At 41.2% G+C, this 20,619-nt stretch overlaps 2 protein-coding genes across 2 annotated transcripts; both read left to right on the forward strand.

Moving 5' to 3' along the window:
* Positions 1–10: 10 nt before the first annotated feature.
* On the forward strand, positions 11–11,427 carry fabp10b (fatty acid binding protein 10b, liver basic). Its single transcript, XM_080734493.1, has 5 exons — positions 11–71; positions 10,322–10,492; positions 10,737–10,909; positions 11,027–11,116; positions 11,287–11,427. Exons 2-5 carry the CDS (start codon positions 10,423–10,425, stop codon positions 11,335–11,337), a joined length of 384 nt encoding a protein of 127 aa, XP_080590619.1. The 5' UTR covers positions 11–71; positions 10,322–10,422; the 3' UTR covers positions 11,338–11,427.
* Positions 11,428–13,669: 2,242 nt separating this feature from the next.
* srsf10b (serine and arginine rich splicing factor 10b) lies at positions 13,670–20,619 on the forward strand. The gene is made up of 6 exons (XM_080735770.1): positions 13,670–13,910; positions 15,508–15,611; positions 16,847–16,951; positions 17,335–17,515; positions 17,809–17,862; positions 19,860–20,619. The coding sequence occupies exons 1-6, from the start codon at positions 13,846–13,848 to the stop codon at positions 20,080–20,082; spliced, it is 732 nt and encodes a 243-aa protein (XP_080591896.1). The 5' UTR covers positions 13,670–13,845; the 3' UTR covers positions 20,083–20,619.

The raw sequence follows: 20,619 nt of genomic DNA on the forward strand, positions 1-20,619 counted from the left end.
CATGGTTCATCGACCAGGCCACCAGGGACCACCGAGCCGCGGCGTCGCAGCGAAAAGAACTGCTATATAAAGTAAGTGGTTGTTGCTAGATTGATTGATTGATACAGTGGTGTATTGCCGTGTTTGGGGGGTCGCGACGTCGCTCCGAGAGCAAGCATGAGATGAGAGATGATTATGCTCATCTCGGATCACAACAGGTGGTCCGCGCGCGGACCACCGATTGAGCAGGGCGTTTAGCTCAGCGGCGTCAGTTCAGAAAAAGCTAAGTTATGGCAACATGACTGGTGTCTTTCACGCGCGCGAGGCTCGCGTGCAAGACACCAGTCATGTTACCATACCTTGACAACAGGCACGATTACAGTACATTTTATTATATTCCCCCTGTAGCCAAGGTATGGCAGCTGCCATAGCTTGCCATACCCAATTGACGCCTCTTTAGCTTAGCTTGGTGAGAAAGGAGGACAGATGCTCCATTTAGTGCAAAACAAACACATCCCAGCAAAACAACCACTATAAGTCACTCGCAAACGTCGCAGTCTGACCAATCCAGCGAGATGGAGATCGAAAAAGAATCCCAGTGGTAATCCTCATTGTATTTTTATAGTTTTATCGTGTTTTATTCTAAAAGTAACCTGGTGCCAACGTTGTTTGCTAAGCCTGCTCAGATTTCCTCTCTCTCTTCCTCTCTCTCTTCCTCTCTCTCTCTCTCTCTCTCTGCCATGATACAAGAGAGAAAGTTGGGGAGAGAGAGATTGATTGATTGATTGATTGATTGAAGACTTTATTAGAAGTTTGCATAGGAAAAGGTACAGTTTCATGACGGTACAGTTCACTGGTACAAGGTCTACTAAAAGGAGATCATGAGATCCATTGATTTGATTGATTGATTGAAGAATTTATTAGAAGTTTGCAATAGAAAAAAGTACAGTTTCATGACAGTACAAATCACTGGTACAAGGTCAACTAAAAGGAGATCCTAGAAAGCCGAGGCTTATTTCCACAGGAACCACACTTTAAGTATCTCATATAACATTGAAAGACAGACGGATAGAACATAGTACTTTATCTAGGATAATATCAGTTTCAAAAGCATAACATCAAATACAAAAGGCAGAATACAAAGAAAAAGGGGGGGGGAGCATGGGGGCTTAGTCTATTTACAAGTCACGGGTAGCTGCTGTCTGAAGGTGACTTTTCATACCAATTTTGAAGGAGGCTAGGGATTTGCTCTCCTTTAGGGCTTGTGGAAGGGCGTTCCACATGTTGATGGTATAGCAGGAGAACGAGTTAGCGCCTTGTTTAGTGTTAAATCTACGCTGATGATGATTAGTGGAGCTGCCTCTGGTGTTATGATCGTGAACATCCTTGACCTTTAAGAAGTAGTTTGTCAGGTACATGGGAATCTTGGAGGTGTAGTGTATCTTGTACACCAGGCCCATTGCAAGATGCTGTACTCTGTCAGCTACTTTGAGCCACCCCACGCTTTCGTGGTGATGCTCGGTAAGGTGGGTCAGAGGAGGGAGACCAAGCACAACCCTAATTAGTTTGTTTTGGGCTGTTTGGAGCTTTAGCTTTAAGGCAGCTGGGGCGTCGCGATACCAGACAAGGACTCCGTAATCAATGAGGGGCCCAATAAGAGCACCTCCTAGTGTCTTTCGGGATTTAATATTGATCAGTGGGGCAACTCTTTGCAAGAAGCGAATTCGTTGATTGACTTTATTGATTACTTTGGTGGTCATTTTTTCACTGGATAGGTTAGCCTCCAGGATGCAACCCAGGTAGCAGATGTGGTTTTTTCTTTCTATCACAGTGTCACCTACTTTAATTGTGAAGTTCTCAACTAGGCTAAGTTTCTGACTAGATCCAAAGAGGATACATTCAGTTTTGCCTAGGTGAATTGAGAGTCTGTTGTCATTGAGCCAGGTGCAGATCTTGTTAAGTTCACAGTTAAGGGCCTTTTCAACCTGCAAAATGTCTCTGCCTGAGACTAGGAGAGCCGAGTCATCCGCGAACAGAAACAGATTGCAGTCACAAGCAGATGACATGTCGTTTACGTATATTAAGAACAACAGTGGTCCTAGTATACTCCCTTGAGGTACTCCACAGTTTACTGGGAGGGGGGGGGACAGGGTTCCGTTGACTTCCACCATCTGTTCCCTCCCCACCAAGTAAGAGTGCATCCATCTCACTGCTGTGCTATCAAGACCAATAGCTTTGAGTTTTTCGATCAGAATAGAATGATCGACGGTGTCAAATGCCTTCTGGAGGTCCAGCATGACCATGCCACAATATTTGCCATCGTGAATTTCACGTTTGATGTAATCATTCAAATAGATGAGGCATGTATCTGTGGAATGGGACTCTCTGAAGCCAGACTGGAACTCGTAGATCAGTTTATTCTCTTCAAGATATCTAGCCACCTGTTCATAGACAATTTTTTCCATTACCTTAGAGATGGAACTAAGGATTGAGATTGGCCTGTAGTTGCCAGGGTCAAGTTTACTGCCTTTTTTGTGCAGGGGGGTTACCTTGGCTAATTTGAAGTCCTGGGGGACATAACCCTGCTTGATAGATAGATTAATAATATGGGTAATGATTGGGGCAATGGTGGCAGCTGAGTCTATGAGAAATTTGGGGGCAATTTTATCATGGCCAGCGGCCTTGAATTGAGGTAGGGTGCGCAGTTTTTTAAACACTTCATCAGTTGACACCGTGGTAAGTTTAAAGTTGTCTTTGCATACCCCAAGGTTCCTGTAGAATTTCAAGATGTGCCTAACACCAAACAGCCCAGATGGAGCGGGCAGTTTATTGACCAGATTTTTGGCCATGGAGGTGAAGTAGATGTTGAGATTTTTGGCTACATCAAGACTATCCGTGAGGAGGGTTATGGGAGTTTGGATGGATATGTTGCTGGCTATGGATCTGAGTTTAGCACCACAGCCTAGCTGGGTTTTAAATAGCTTCCATAGGTCTCGTGGTTTGTGGATGTTTTCCTCAACTTTCTCATCCAAGTAGTTTTTTTTGGCAGAAAGGATTAAGGAGGTTGTCCGATTTCTCAGTTTATTAGCCTCTAAACTGACTATTTCTAATTTGGCTTTAAGGTGTTTATTGGGGCCTTTTTTGAGTTTGTGATTATATTTGCGTTTCTCAGAGTATTTTTTGTCTCTGAGTTTCATTGATTCACAGATTTCCGAATTCCACCATGGCTGTGAGCGGGCTTTAACCCTGACCCTACGCAAAGGAGCCACTTCGTCTAGGGTAGTGTTGAAAATGGATTTAAAGCCTAGCCAGGCTTCATCGACCTGAGTGCTAGCTAGTACTGGGGACCAGTCAGATTTCTCCAGTTTGTGGTTAAAGGCTTCGCTAGAGTAGGTTTTGAGGTTTCTAGCTTCAACTGTTTTGTGGCCGTCAGCTTTGGACTTATGTATTTTGCGGGTGCAGTAAATGATATCATGGTCGCTTAGACCACCACATTCAATAGTCCCACTCGCGGAGACTTTAGATTTGTCTGTGGTTACAATGAGATCTATGGTGGTTTGAGAGTTATCTGTAACCCTAGTTGGCTTGGTGATGAGCTGAGTGAAACCCTGTTGATTACATAGCTTATTGAACTTTTTGAATAGAGGAGCTTCTTTACGAAGCATGTCTGTGTTCCAATCGCCAATAATGTATTTTTCAACATTGTCCACCGGTGCAAGGCTCTCCTCCAGTAACTCATAGAAATCATTTTGGTCGGGCGGTCTATAGATGGCACCGATTAGTATGTTTTTAGCTTTCTTAAGAATCACTTCCACCCATACAGTTTCTAAAGAGCTGTGTTGTAGGTCAGGGCGGGGGATATACTTAATACAGTTATGAACATACATGCATACACCACCACCAAATCTGTTTCTATCATTTCGGATGACCGAGTAGTTGTCAATTTCGATCTGAGAGTCAGTGATAGAGTCATCAAAAAAAAAGACTAGGCTTATTTCCATAGTAAACCATTGCAGTATCTCATATAACATTGAATGACAGACGGATAGAACACAGTACTATGCAGTAGATATAGTCAGGAAAAAAGGGGGAAATAAAAAACAGTATAAAAACATACAGTAGGTAAATACAAAGAAGGGATTGATTGATTGATTGATTGATTGAAGACTTTATTAGAAGTTTGCATAGGAAAAGGTACAGTTTCATGACGGTACAGTTCACTGGTACAAGGTCTACTAAAAGGAGAGCCATGAAAATACTAAGCTCATAGTGCCTTGCTGGGCTATGAGCTTGTAGATCGGCTATTAGGCATCATATGTAAATGGAAGATCTACAAGCTCATAGCGCGGTGCCGGGCTATGAGCTTGTAGATCTGCTATTTTGGAAATATATGTACCTGTGTATATAAAATGTATAGCAAATAATTATATATACCTTATGGTAATTATGTTTTTTTTTTCATAATTACTCTTACTTGCAGTTGCCTGGTCTGGATTCTAACATGGTGAAGTTTGTCGCAGTTGGCTTGACTTTGTCAATACAAACATTTCCATATGAATGTACATCAATTTTTATTTAATTTTATGTATTATGACTTTGAATTGCTCAGGGTAGTTTGACCGTTTTAGTTTGAAGTGACTAAAATGATGATTGCAATGGAACACATCTACAACTATACTGAAGTGAAACAGCAATGTAAAGTTTTTTTTTTATCTTTATCAGAGTTTTTATCTTTATTTTTGAGATGTCTGATGTCTAACTGAAGGCTTGAATAAAAAATCCCAGGTCAAAACACAGTGGATTCTACTCTGTCTCTCCTTCATCCTGGGAAGATGAAAAAAGAGCCTCTGTCAGTCTCCTGGCTTCTTCCACTTTCCTGCCTTATAACTAGACCACGGTACAACTTTTTTTTAACTTTTTTTTTACAGCATTATGGCCGGTACCCTGTTCTTCATTTAGAGGTACTGTGTGTTCTTGTACCATTTACCAATTTGTTTCTAGGGCTTCTGAAAGTTTTTTTCCTTTGACCTCAATTATCTCAGAAAGTAAATTTCTGATGCTCCTTTTTCATCTGTACAGCTTTCGCTCTCCCTCAGGTTTCTCCACAGCAGAACACCACAGCAGGACGAAATTTTTATGGTGAAAGCTAAGGTTCCGACTCTATATTCTCTGAAATTTTTGTCAATTTTCGTACATCCTGCCATTTTCAATTTATTCCGTCAAAAATGAATGGCCGTCTATGGTGGCAAGGGTTATACCCTTAAAACCCTTAACATTGTGGCAGTCAAAGTGTTAACAGAATGGGTTTGCCGCTCTGACATCACGCTCTGGCTTCACTGTGATGTCACACTAACAGAATCCCTTTTATGCCCATATATGGACAGGACAGCCCATATCCGTGTGGCTAGTTTTACAGACAGGGATCTCCATGTATGCGAATAAAAGGGTATGATGTCATATGTCATAGAAGTCATATGACTTTCACATAACGAATAACTGAGTAAGCATGTTTGAGCTCTCACAGCATATCTCCATATACAGTACATGGATCTCCATATATGGGTACCAGGGGTCTCCATATATGGGTAACTGGTCCAATATACATCACTGGCCAGATGGCCAAGAATTGGCATGACCGAGGTTGCATGTCGCTCTGAGGCGTCTTACTAGTTTATATATCTACAAATAGATCTTTATAATCTACTAAATCAATTACCCTGATTAACCACCTATGGCCTAACTCCAAAAATAGCAGATCTACAGGCTCCAAATGCTTCGTTGTGAGCTTGATTGATTGATTGATTGATTGATTGATTGATTGAAGAGTTTATTAGCAGTTTGCAATAGAAAAAAGTACAGTTTCATAACAGCACAAATCACTGGTACAAGGTCAACTAAAAGGAGATCCTAGTAAGCTTTACGGCTTATTTACACAGGAACCACTTTATGTATCTCATATAACATTGAAAGACAGACGGATAGAACATAGTACTGTACATAGGATAACATCAATTACAAAAGCAGAAAAATTATAACAACAATTACAAAAGCAGAAAAAGGGGAAAAAAAGGGGGGGGGGGGCATGGGGGCTTAGTCTATTTACAAGTCTCGAGTAGCAGCCGCCTGAATGTGACTTTTCATAATAATTTTGAAGGAGGCTAGGGATTTGCACTCCTTTAAGGCTTACATAAGGGCGTTCCACATGTTGGTGGTATAGCAGGAGAACGAATTAGAGCCTTGTTTAGTGTTAAATCTATGTTGAACATGATTAGTGGATTTGCCTCTGGTGTTGTGATCGTGGACATCCTTGGCCTTTAGGAAGTAGTTTGTTAGGTACATGGGTATCTTGGAGGTGTAGTGTATCTTGTACACCAGGCCCATTGCAAGATGCTGTACTCTGTCAGCTACTTTGAGCCACCCCATGCTTTCGTGGTGATGATCGGTAAGGTGGGCCCGAGGAGGAAGACCAAGCGACCCTAATTAGTTTGTTCTGGGCTGTTAACTTTAACTTTAAGGCAACTGGGGCATTGTAGATCTGCTATGTTCAGTATTTTAACATTTTGATTATTTTGCTCAATTTATTTCTTTATGATTTATGAAATCAATTTGTTCAGTTAACTGTTATACGCCTAAGTAGGTCAACTCAACCCCTTTAGTACTTGAATCAGGTTAAAACAAACCTTTTTTGCCAAACAACTGTTTTGAAGCTTTGCACTTTTCTGTATTTCACGTTCACAAGCTTTCAACAATATTACATACAGTAATACATTTGCAGATATTGCATTTTAAAAATGGAAGATATTGTATTTTGGACTGAAAGGTGCAAATCATTGTGCCGCGTATAGAATACATTTCCATCTTGCTTGCACAGTATTGGTAACTACGTAGTTACTAAAATCTAACCCCTTGCTCTTCACGTGTTTGCCTTGAAATGTGTTGCTTTTTGTGTGCCAAAACATGTATTTTTATATTAAAACTTGTTCGAGACTTGTAAAGTGAAGGGAAGCTTTAATTTGTGTATCTGAAATAAAAAATCATGTCAAAGTTTAAAAATAACTTGCCAGTGATTTTATTTGATTGTGCTGACATTGTGTGTGTGTGTGTGTTTGTGTGTGTGTGTGTGTGTGTGTGTGTGTGTGTGTGTGTGTGTGTGTGTGTGCGTGTTGAGATGGTAAGTTGTGTGTGTGTGTGTGTGTGTGTGTGTGTGTGTGTGTGTGTGTGTGTGTGTGTGTGTGTGTGTGTGTGTGTGTGTGTGTGTGTGTGTGTGTGTCTAATAGTGAGAGTGATAGCAGGTTGTGAGATGGGAAGGGGTCAGAGTTTATTTACCTTCAGTAGTTGAGTTAGAATCTGGTGATTATGAGTTCATGAGCTTATATTTAGGATCATTTCCACAGTACATCAAGTAACTGTAACAACATAGCAATACAATTACTCTCTTTTATTTCTTTAAAGAGTTGGTGCCATGATTCCCCCCCCCCCCCCCCCCCCCCCCCCTCTAAAACATGATTATCAGGTATTATGATTATACTAGGAGGAAGATTTTTTCCAAAAAAGTATACAGAAAGAGTTAAAATTGGGTTTTTATGTGGCCACACCCCCAGTTCATTAAGTATGCATGGATGGCATGGTGGGTGGTGACCCAGCTGGTATAGCCACACCCCACAGTGTTGGGTGAATGGCAATTGGGGAGGAGTTGATACTAAGGGTGTCACAGTATCTGTGTTTTTTAACTGACACTTTTGGCCATAAGGTGGCAGCCTCCAAGAGAAAACAAACAAATACTAAGAGAATACATCATTTAAAAAAACAAGACCAGGTCAACCTGGTTGTGCCAGACCCCGGTTCTGCCAACCCTCTGGGCCTATAAATTTAATGGTACATTGGCAGACCCCGGTTCTGCCAACCCCCTGTCTGTCATCATCATTTATGACATCATGCCTTTTATGGCATGTCATCATCATGTCATCATCATATATACCCTTTATATAGAAAACCCGGACCGACATTTGCTTATGTAGGCCTACCCATTTCATGGGTCTGGCAAAAACACATCAGGGGGTCTAATGAAGTACTTTCAAGCTCCTAGACACATGAAAAACAGAAAAAGTACAAAACTATGGCACCACCTCTTTAAGCTTGAGAACCCATACAGGAGAAACAAGTACATTTTTGAGTGATGAAAGAAAAGAATCACACCCGTGTGATGTGAACAGCAACACTGGGTGGCAGCAGGGGTGTCGCACCACATTCTGGGCCCTGGGTACAAGGATTCACTGCGGGCCCGCCATGAATGTTCTTCATAGGGGGAGGGGGTTTAACCCATTTAGACAGGGAACGCATTATTATATTACGCATTCTTTTGTGCTTTAACTATTTAAAAATAGCACAGCGTGGCATGGAGTGCCGCGCTGCTAGCTTGTAAATCTGCTATTCCTTCTAAGGTTTTTTGAAAAACCTGTTTCCCATCTCAAAATATTTAGTTTCAGGGACCCCCCAGGAGCAAAATTTGAGTTACAAATGTTTGCTTAAAAAATACAAATATTCAAAGATTTGCACACATTTTCACAACTTTTCAAAAATAGCAGATCTACAAGCTCGCAGCATGGCACTCGGTGCCGCAGTGTGAGTTTGTATATCTGCTATTTTTCAATAGCTAAAGTATAAAATAATTAAGGCCCCTCCAGGCCTCCACCTTGGGCCCTAGTAACTCAGTCGACTCACTTCGACTCAGAAGCAACGATGAGGACGACCTAGAGAGAGCTGTGCTCATACACACTCTTTCAAATGTTGAAATGAGCAGAGATTGGAATATAGAGCTTTTTTCTTTTTACAAATACCACTAACTCCTTTTAAAAACACAATCCCCTTAGTATGATAATGCACAGGCACGTGCACACATAGACATCAAAGGGGGCTTGAGCCCCTGCCCTTTTACCCCTCTGTAAAAAGTGCCCTCTCCAGATAAATGCCGTTTTCACTATGGTGAAAGAAGTGCAGATGCCCTCTTTCCATGCCATACCTGAAGAAGAGAATCGCCTTGTCCAAACTCTCCTTAACTTGCAGCATCTTATGTTGAAAGAATTGCCATCTCTGTGTAGAAATCCATGCCATTACACCACATCTCCAGTATTCACTTGATTATTGAGACCGTCAGGTCGCATTTACTATCAAAACCTCCACCGGCTGTCTGTCTGTCAGTCCGTCCGTCAGTCTGTCACGTCACATCATGTCACACCTTTGCCCTACTCATATCTCTGCCATCGTTGCCCCTATCCATGTGAAATTTTCCACACACACTCCTTGCCTGCCAAACCACAACCTTCAGGACCCCCAGACCTCCACGGACCCCCAGGGACCCCCTGCCACCGCTGCCAAATAGTGCAAAAATGACCAAATCAACACCCCAACTGGGCTGCTCACGGGGAATTCCCGGGGACCACCCACTCCTGCTGCTCCAACAGTCCTTCACCTTCATTGGTTTAACTTTGCCCCGCCCCCTCCCCTCATTGGCCAAAACTTTATTTGGCTTTACTCATCAACCGTTTGTCGTACAAAGCTGTGGGTGCTGTCAACTGACTTGATTAAGAGTCCTTAACCTTAATTGGTTTAACTTTGCCCCGCCCCCTCCTCTGATTGTCCGAAACTTTATTTGCCTTGCCCTTTACTCATCAACCCTTTGTCGTAAAACTTGTGGGTCGTCTCAATTGACTTGATTAAGAGTCCTTCACCTTAATTGGTTTAACTTAGCCCCACCCCCTCCTCTGATTGGCCCAAACTTTACTTGGCTTAACTCATTAACTGTTTGTCGTACACACTTGCGGGTGGTGTCAATTAACTTCATTAAGAGTCCTTCACCTTAATTGGTTTAACTTTGCCCCACCCCCTCCTCTGATTGGACGAAACTTTATTTGGCTTTAGTCATCAACCATTTGCCGTACAAACTTGTGGGTGGAACCAATGCCACTTACAGGCCTCTTTGTGTATACTGTGACCTGGCGGTCGCTTATCTCCCGATTAGGGAGTCTTACTGGTGCTTAGTTTAGTGTGGTTAAGTAGCCAACCTCCAAGCTCACAACGCGTCTCTTGGAGATCTGCTATTTTCAATATTTTCACCAAAGGCCCTTTTAGAAATTTCAGCCCCTCTAGCATTCTCTGCACGTCCCTGATAATGCACCATTTATGTAAACAACAATAAAATATGTGAATATCTACCATAAATGTGCATGCATTAAACCATACTGTAATACACCTTTTTCTGATAACAAGCTTTCGACTACTTCAAATAGATCCATGGTGGCTACCTCTAATATAGATCTAATTGGAAATGTATCTCAAATAACAGGGAATTGGAAATCCCTAACATGACAACCACATGTTTGGGGTGGGATTAACAAAGAGACAGCATCCTCATGCAGGCAGACAGCTCCTCAGCCACCAGCAGACATGGACTTATTCAGTGGCACATGGAAGTTATATTCTGATGACAACCTTGAGGAGTTCCTCAAAGCAATGGGTAAGAACTATGAAATATCAAATATGTTATGGGTTTTGCTACAAATTGAGATATCTGCCATTTGAAAAAGTACTTTGTATGCAGGCAGTTTGAAAAACAAGTGCCTGGAATGTCTGACCTTCAGAATACATACAGTACACCCAAAATGGATATAGCACTTTAGATTGGATCTCTTGTTCCAGCATATTCTGACTTTTACCAGTCTATACATAATGCGTATTGTAATTATTTATTTCTCATGAAGATGTTCCTGAAATGGTGATCAAGATGAGTAGGGACATCAAACCTGTGACCGTGATAAAGCAGAATGGTGGTGAATTCACTATCAAAGTGACAACACCTCTCCGCACCATAGATACCTCATTCACTCTTGGCAAAGAGACAGAGGTTACTGCTTTTGATGGGAGAAAGTTGATGGTGAGTCATTCTAATTGGCCCTGTATGCATATTATCAAGCAAAATATGTGAATTAAGGACTGTTCACAGAAAGCATTATAACTATATTTGTCATGACGTTATGTTTATGGTCACTAGTGCACCATGAGAGCAGATAATGGGAAGCTCATAACTGAAACACAGAAGTTCACCTCAGTCCGAGAGATCCAAGGAGAGGATATGGTTGAGGTCAGAGATTTGCAGCATTCACTCAATCGTGATGGATTGTTTTGTATATTTTCCATGCCACTCAATTCAGGTGGTGTGATTTTATTTTATTAGTAGGAACGAAAGATAACCATTTACATAAATGTTGAAATAGTAGGGCTGATGGTGATAATGTGTCTGTACCTTCACAGACTCTCACAGCCGGTTCTGTAACCCTTGTCAGGAGAAGCAAACGGATCTGAAGCATCCTCCTAATTTCTTCCCAAGACATGTCCTTTGCCGGGTTGATGTTTTGTCAGAACAATACTGAAATAAAGTAAAGTAAAATCACACTGCCCATTGTTCTCATAAGATTTTGTAATGTTTTTGTTTGCTTCTGACTGACACAACAAAAGATGATCATAAATGCAGATCTCTTCAATGTGTTAAATGTAATAGCCTACCTAACAAAGTGTATCTATAAAATATGACAGTCCCTAAATACAGAAAATAAAATTACAAAAAATCTGCAGTGATGTTGTGAAACAAAAAAAGTGCAAAGCTTCTGAATTGGCTTTGGCAGGCAAATAAGTTTAACCTGATTTGAGCAACTAATGAACCCAAGTTGTCAGTGGTCATACAATGATTGATGTCTTTATGAGCTGTTGGAACGCTTGAATTTCCCCTCTGGGATCAATAAAGTACCTACCTACCTACAGTACCTACCTATGTCCCATGAGAGATTTAGGTTTTCTGACCTGCTCAGTGGTCTTGTGGTTAGAGTGTTTGTCCTGTCACACCAAAGACTATAAAAATCACACCCGTGTGAACTGAGCGGTGGTCGTGGAGGCTGCGCAACAGCAAAACAAATATATATATATTGTGTGTGTGTGTGTGTGTGTGTGTGTGTGTGTGTGTGTGTGTGTGTGTGTGTGTGTGTGTGTGTGTGTGTGTGTGTGTGTGTGTGTGTGTGTGTGTGTGTGTGTCTGGCCTGGCCTGAACAACAGCGCCCCTCCCTTAACATGTGTGGTCACAAAAGGTACTGTAGGCTACATACAGACACGCATACAGACAGACAGACAGACAGACAGACAGACCCACACACACGGCCACGTATAGGAGCGTTGTGACCACCGCTCAAAAATGGTACCCTACCCACCCAGTGCCTCCTTTAGCACACAGAATTAAGGGTTGATTGGCTGTAGGCTACTTGTACATCAAGCTGCCTCATGCTACATACCTACAGAACAGGGGTCTTCAAGGTTTTCAGGCCAAGGACCCCTAGTTGAGAGAGAAATGAAGCAGGGACCCCCACACACTTTTTATAGATTCACATGCCATGTTGAAGACCCCTGCTACAGAAAATAGGTCGACCTACTGTATAGGCCACAGGATTTGTTCCCAAGGCCACTTATCCTACCATTTTTTGCAATTCATCTAGTCCTCTTATCCACTGTTTCCCAAACAGTGGTCGGGACCCATTTGTGTGTCACAGACCGATTATTATGGGTCACGACTCGAGTAACATCCCATTTTCTTTTCCTACATTTAAAAATACATATTTCAAAAGATAAGATGTTCTTTCTTTAAAAGTATAAGTATAATAATAGTATACATTTTAAAAACAAAAAACTAACAAATCTATCTACAAGCTAAGCATTGTGTTCTTGTTGATCTGTATTGTCACTAGTTTGGGTCCAAGCCAAGGCAAACGCAGTCTCTCTTTTGGGTCTTGAGCTAAAAAGTTTGGGAACCACTGCTCTAATCCCTGGAGACAGCAAGAATATTGGTGTCCACTATTCTAGTGGTATTCTTCTCAACCTATGGGTCGGGACCCCCAGGGGGATCCCCAAATTATTTTTGTTTTCTCACTCAACAGTAAACAAACCAACATAATGTTTAAAGGAGTAGTTCACCACTTTTCAACCTGTCTTCATATAATAGGTCCTCACTAATGTTCATGATAAAATATCACAATTTTTTTTCCTACTCAGTCCAAGTCTCCTAGGAGAGCTGTGGGAAGTTCAGAAAAATTAATCAATATATTTTTTTAAATATTTCGATTTTTATTATCGCGAGAACAATGGCCTGCAGTTTCTATAAGCTGGATTGGCAATCGATGATGTCACAAGACGATGGGTTTCTGACCTGCCCACAGCCCTCCTGAGAAAAAATAAAAAAAGAGGAGCACTGAGGACCAATTATATGAACATAGGTTGAAAAGTGGTGGAGTGCCCCTTTAGGTGTATAGAGGGTATCTGCACATTTCTAAAGTGACAATTTAAGGGCTTTTTAATACCTCTGAAATGACAAATTAAACATTGGTCAAATTGTAAAATATAATACCGGAAAATTGTGAAAATAGCCTATCTACATTATCACAATGTTGCAAGGCGTTGTGGGCATACAGATCTGCTATTTTCACAATAGAACTGTGTTATACAAAATGTAATGCCTCAACTCTAGTGCCTGTCAGGGTGGTGGCCGGTGGCCCCCAGTTAAAATGTGATTATTTTGGGGGTCTCGTCTCGGCCTGAAAAGGTTGAGGAGCACTAGACGGTGGAGCTGCCGGTAGAGGGCGGTGATGTTCTTTTTTTCCCCTTGCCACCGTCACCATTTTCTTTTTCACTTGGTTAATACTGCGCATGCCCGGTTCTTCCTACTAGTTTCCTCCCCCCTCTTTTCTTGCGTTAGCTAAAGTTATCCTCAGCTGTTGTTAAACTAGTCCAGTAAACTAGTTCTTAGAGACGGAGGTTTGAATATATACAAACATGGCCAGATACATGAGGCCTCCAAACTCGTCCCTCTTCGTCAGAAACATCGCTGACGATTCCAGGTGAGTCTGCGTTTGAGCAGGAAAACCAGCTCACCTCGAGCTGCTAAAGTCAGGAGTAAAAGTAGTGTGTTACTTGTAGGTTAGCTTGATGCGGCTAACGTTGTTCCGTTAGCATTAGCTACCTCTGACCAGCACCAGTGCAACGTGTTGTTGTTGTTGTAAAGCAACGCGCGTGTTTACAGTTGTCGCTTTATGCCAGAAACTATCTGTAATTTGAAGCTATGTATGAGACTATGAGTTGTAAAATGTTTAAATGAACAGACAACAGACTAGCACGCTCGGTAACTTAGCATTGCACGCGTGCACAAGGCTAACGAACGGTAGACTTGGAAAATATTTCACATTGCACTGCGTGTTTGCCCATGAATGAACGTCTACTTTTGTTGTTGTTTTTCGAGATAAGCTACGCAACGTTTTAAGCAGGTTTTATTTTATGGTGTATTATTATGTATTGTTAATATTATGCTGCAGTAGTAGTAGTGCAGTGGTTCTCCACTGGGGCCCCCAGTCTTCTTGAGTCGTCCTTACGCCCCCTTCCCCACTTTGAACGTGGTGTGAAGTATTTAAGTACATTTACTTAAGTACAATGTAGTGGTATTTGTTTACATTGAGTATTTCCAATTTCCCGAACTCTCACTTTTACTCCACTATTATTTGACAACTTTTGTTACTATTTAGTTTGTGGATTTTGATTATTACAAAACATACATGATGTAGATCTGCTATTTTCAAAAAATGTTTAACTTCAAATAGGACATTCTGCCAAACGAGTACTTTCTGCTTTTGGTACCAATACTTTTGTACTTTTAACTTAAATGACAACTTCACCACTTTTCAACCTATCTTCATAATATAGGCTTAATTGGTCCTCACTCATGTTCATCATATAATAGCATAATTTCTTTTTACTCGGTCTGTGTCTCAGAGGAGGGCTTTGGGCAGGTCAGAAACCCAGCTTCTTGTCACATCATCGATGGAGAATCCAAGCTAATAGAAAATGCAGGCTTTCTATTCCTGTAAAGTTGCAATGTTAAAGTGGAAGCCATTGAGGACCGATTATGTGAAGATAGTTTGAAGTCGTCCTTTAAGTAATTTTTGAATTCTTTATTTTTGCATGTAGATGTAACAGTGTACATCTACACTATTCCAGTGTTGATACTTGTGCTTAAGTAAAACATTTGAGTACTTTTCCCACCATTGCCCTTTGGTGTCCTTGCTGCCTTGATAAGTCTTCTTGGGCCACAGGGCCTGAGGTGAGAACCGTTGCACTAAACCACAGTGTTTCCCCAACACTGGGTGGGTCCCTTTTTATGTATCCCCCCCCCCCCCCCAATAATTTCATGAAGAAATCAAAGAAAAACCAAGAAACAGAAAATAAATATTTGAAGAAGTTGAGAAAATAACTGATCTAAAAGCTCACAACGTGGCGTCAAGCGACACATTGTGCTTGTAGATCTGCTATTTTCACTAGTTTGGGTCCCAGGCAAATGTCAACATTTCTTTTGGAGCTAAAAAGTTTGGGAATCACTGTAGCATTTGGAAAAGCTTTTAGTCTCTGTGGGTAATTGGAATCAAACTTTTATTTACGGATGTTCAGGCCTGAGGATTTGCGCCGTGAGTTTGGCCGCTATGGGCCGATAGTCGATGTCTACATCCCGCTTGACTTCTATACACGACAACCAAGAGGATTTGCATACATTCAATATCCTTTCCTTGAAAATGAAAACAAAAGACTTGAAATGTTGCTTGATGTTTTTCTACTAACCCAGTGGTTCTCAAAGTGGGGTCCTTGAGAGGGGATTCCAGGGGGGGTCCCCATTCAAACCATTTTATACTGTTTGGCTATTCAAAAATAGCTGATCTATAATCCCACACAGGTTCCAAATTTTGTGAGCTTGTAGATCCGTTATTTTGTTAAAAATGGGTGAACATTTTTGAATCTGGAAAAATATGCTGTACTGATGCTAAATGCAAATCAATTTGGTGGTCCTTGACATGAAAACATTTGAGAACCACTCTTCTAACCCATCATTTAACTGTAAAGTATGTGTCATGTATGTCTTTGTATCGGCCTCTCTAACTTAAAGTTTCTGTTCTGTTGTTGCTTTAGAGACAGTAAAAGCATCCTGTTGTGGAGCTCGGCGCACACAGAGAACAAAGCCATGTAGAATAGCTGTACAGAGAATCCACACAGACCTTCAGGATGTCAAAATACAAGAAACAGTGTGAGGGGGAGTTTAAAGAAAGAACATTTAAAGCATGAAGAGGAAAAAGGCTTGGATATGGCGTCAAAAGAATGAGGAAAAGAGGTTAAAGACGAATAAACAAGCAGGAAACTCCAAGTCCCAATGAGAGTCGTTTTAAAGAAAGTAAAGATGAAGATGAAAGGCAAAGGTCAAGCAAGGTTGTTTAAGGTAACAAACACGATATTAATTTGTATCCTTAAACAAATCCACACATTTGACGACAATCCATTGCCAGTATATCGTCTTGGACACAATTTAAATTGAAAATTCTATTTGATGCATTTGTTGAATCCACATATTTTATGTTTGTAGACTGGTGCGCCATTAGTTTTATTTAATGTTTGCCTTTTCCCGTTCAAAAATGTTGCTAACCTTGTGTTTTGTACAAGTTTACCTTGTATTCCTCAATTTCTTTGTTGCATATATTCATTGCAAATTGAATGTTTAATGACTTCTCTCCCAAATGAGCAAACAAATTGTTTGACAAGTCTCCAGACTCTCCACTCCATAAGATCCTTAAAATATAATTATGAGAATAACTTGCATTTCTCCCATGTATTGTTTGTTCATTTTGCGCAAGAGCAGAGCTCAATGTTTATAAGAGAAGTCCTTAAGTATTTCTTTAGATTTGTATGGCCTGCATGATTATATCCCCCCAAAAAGAGACAAAGAACCCTTAACAGAACTCCAAGTTTGAGGATGTGCGAGATGCAGAGGATGCCCTTCACAGCCTTGACAGGAAATGGGTGTCTGGTCGACAGATCGAAATCCAGTTTGCACAGGGTGACCGAAAGAGTAAGCATTTTTATTCATTTATGTTAAGTCTATATATAGCCCACACTTGTATATCCCCTGTGAATGTAACATAAAAATAGTGGTGGCACTTGACTTAACCCATTTTCAACCCTTAGACACAGACTGAGTAGACAAAAATGGTACCATATTTATAATGAGCATTAGTGAGGACCAATTATATGAAGATAGGTTGAAAATGGGTTGAAGTGCTTCCTTAAAGGATTACTTGACCCAAAAAAAATGCTATTTCATTTACCTACCTAGTGGTGTCTTTGACTCGTAGCTCAACCTTAACAGTGAATGAAGAAAGTACTCCTTCAAGGTGTACAGTATGTTTTTGCCCTTTGGTTGACTCGTTCCTCATCCCCAATGTTATTCAACAGCACCAGGTCAGATGAAAACAAAGGACGGATCTCCATCTCCACGCAGCTCACGGTACGATGACAGAGACTACGACAGAGACAGTCGCCGTAGACGTTCGCGTAGCCGCAGCTATGAGAGAAGCCATCGCTCACGCAGCCGCTCCCATGAACGCCGGCCCAGACGCTCCGACAGTCCAAGAAGGTGAGTTTTCTCTTACTGCCTTGTCATGTGTTTTTCACCCGTTTTAACAATTACTTGTTTCATTTATTTTTTGGGGGAAAATTAAAACAATAAATTTCAAAAAAGTCATCAATGATGAAAAAGGTAGAACATGGCCCCCTAATGTATTAGGAGGGCAATATGAGTCACCAGAACCAAGGACGGGTATTTTTGATGAATCCATCATGGTTAAAATAAAGTTTGGGGTTACTATGGGTTTGTATAGGTAGGGGCGTGTCTGATTTATTTTTCTTTCCCTCTCTTCCTCATTCTAGCTCTCGTGGAAGGATGCCAAGGAGAGAGAGAAGCAGGACTCGAGAGGATGAAAAGTGAGCCTGCTAATAATTTCCATTGGATGTAATTTGTTTAGCAGCACCCATCTCTATATTTATGAATACATGGCGTTTTGTTGAGTGCCAGAAAGTTTAGACAATGACAGAAAAGTATTATCTTAGTTTAATATTTAGTTGATTGTATGTTTAGACACACAATTAGTATGCAGTACTGTTTTTGTTTTTGTATTCCCTGTTATATTTCTAAGCATGTATGGGGAAGAGGCAGAAGGGGAGAACCTAATTTATTAAGACATAAAATAATAAGGTACAACATAGCCAGAGCCAAATAAGAAAATAACTAAAACAGTGCTGGAAACTAGGCTGCAGCAGTTCTCGGTTATGTACAAGTTGGGAATTGCAGATTTTAGATTTTGCAATACAATGTTGCATTAACTATTTTCGACACGTTTCAAAAACCAAGGTAGGAGGAACCTAACTGGACTAACTGAACCGTTTGACATCTACTGGACAGACATGGACAAGACTTTTTTTCAGACTCCACACTACTCCAGTATAACACATTAAAAAAACGGCGTTGGACACAGGCGCACATGCTCTAGCACGCTATGAAAACAGCAGCTGGCAGTGGTTTCTGGACATCTGATTTGTCCATCCATTAGCCGTGGAGTGCCAGAACTGATGACGATGTAAAGCACGTGGAGAGTTAGCGTAGCCTGGGGAGGGTAATACAACAGAGATAGACACACACTTGCAGTTAGAATGCACACACAGCCAGTCACCAGCCACTAGCAATCCTCTAATTGCCCTCTGACTCAACACACCGGACGGGGTCGGACAGAAACAGACCGAGGGGAAGAGAGCAAGTACGCAAAATCATTAAATGATAATGACCGCAGTACGACTGTGCGTCATAACATCCCAATTTGTTGTCTAATTTGTATCCCTATGCATAGGGATGCCATCCGGACCCAGTTCTAATGTTTAAAACTCAGATTCTATGAATGTCTTCTAAATCTTAAGTTTTCTGAAAAACCTGTTATATTTCATTGCTGTTGAGCAGAAACCTTATCTCCATATTAACTTTGCGTTGTCTTGTAAATTAAAGCCTTACTTCATCATACTACAATGTCAAAAGTAGCAGATCCACAAGCTCAACCCGCGGCACGAACCTTTGAATTTGAATCCTGAAAAGGAATAGCCTGGTTCCAGCCCATAGACCCTGGCCCGGCAGTGGCCCGCCCACACTCAGAGTGGACTCTGGTCTGGTGTTGAGTAAATGAATCGGCAGTTTACCGATCCGAAATTGCGGCTTCTCCAATGAGTGCAGGGTGTGGGGGTGGGTCTAACGAAGATCCAATCCGCGCAGCAGTTGAAATGATTACATTTCAGGAAGTTCACACACCAGACAGACACACACACACACAGACACACACACACACACACAAGTCTGTTTCTTGTTCACTCTGTCTTTGTCTCTCTCTCTTGCCCTCCACTCTCGTTCAGAACAACTATTGATGAACTTTTGATCTTAAGTATGCAGTATTACTTTATTTCGTTTATTTATTCGTTTTTGTGTCAGCTTGTTGGCACTGGAAAAAAAAACAACCTTTATGTAAATTGTGTCTGAATAATCCCGTAAGGGATGGGCTGCTAAAGGCAGCCAGACACGAAAATAAAATCATTCATTCATTCACACACGCTAATTTCACCAAGTTATTAATGTTAATTACATGTTTCTGGTCGCAGTTCTGTGTGGAAGCAGTCACGGGCACAGACAGACATACACACGCTGCGACCGTGCGTCGTGATCACGCAGAATTATAACTGTTTTGCACACAAATTTCGAATTATTTAAATAGTTTAAGAGAATAATAAAGCCATGTTCCTGACACTGAATTGTTTTCTTGCCCTGTAATCAAAAATAACTGAAAAGAGTTCAGTTAAAAACTACCGAAGCTATAATAAGCAGTATCTACCGGTATATTAATAGTATTGATAAGGGAACTGTCTTTCTGTCACGCCATTTTCAGTCAAAGACAGAGGCTTCAAGGCTACAGAGGAAGGTCTCGATCCCGCTCCAGGTCCCAGAGTCCCCCACGAGACAAGGTCCCCGCGGCTCCAGCGGCTCACAGGCCCCAGCAGGAAGTGCGTAGATCGCCCTCCCGTTCCAGGTCTAGGTCTGCGTCAAGATCAAGATCTCATTCACGGTCTCGGTCCCGCTCTTGGACAGGACGCAAGTCAGGAGGACACTAGGCAGCAGGGGAAACCAATGCGGAATCCTTCCGAGGATCAGTCAGGGGAAGGGGCTGGGATATGCTTTGTTAAAGGACTGGTCATTTGGCAACAAAAAAAAAGAAATATTGTTTGAGATTGAGATTTTCTTTTTTTTTTTTAGTTTTTCTTTTTCTTTTTTTGGGTAAGGGGAATGTGACACTCCACTGATACCGCATGTGAATTTTGTTCAGCCATGTTGAATATGCTGGTCCTGACCTTGATTTTAGGAAAAACTTTTGGGTTAAGATTTGTTGAAAGGGTTATCAGAAATATTTCAGTAGCTTATTCCATGTATGGTGGTTTAGCGAATAGGAATTCTTACTGACGTATAAGCATCAGATATTCTGAAAAGGGAAAGCTTTCTCTGTCATGTTTACTTGAATGATTGTATCAGTGGGTTTCCTAAATAAATGTCAACTTTTTGCATGTTTTACGCTCTACTCACTTTTATTTTTATTTTATTTTTTATAAAATGCCATTATTTTAAAAGCAATAAATGCATTTCTTGTACAGGAA

This window comes from Nannobrachium achirus (assembly GCF_963921795.1).
Source record: "Nannobrachium achirus genome assembly, chromosome: 10".
Lineage (NCBI taxonomy): Eukaryota > Metazoa > Chordata > Actinopteri > Myctophiformes > Myctophidae > Nannobrachium > Nannobrachium achirus.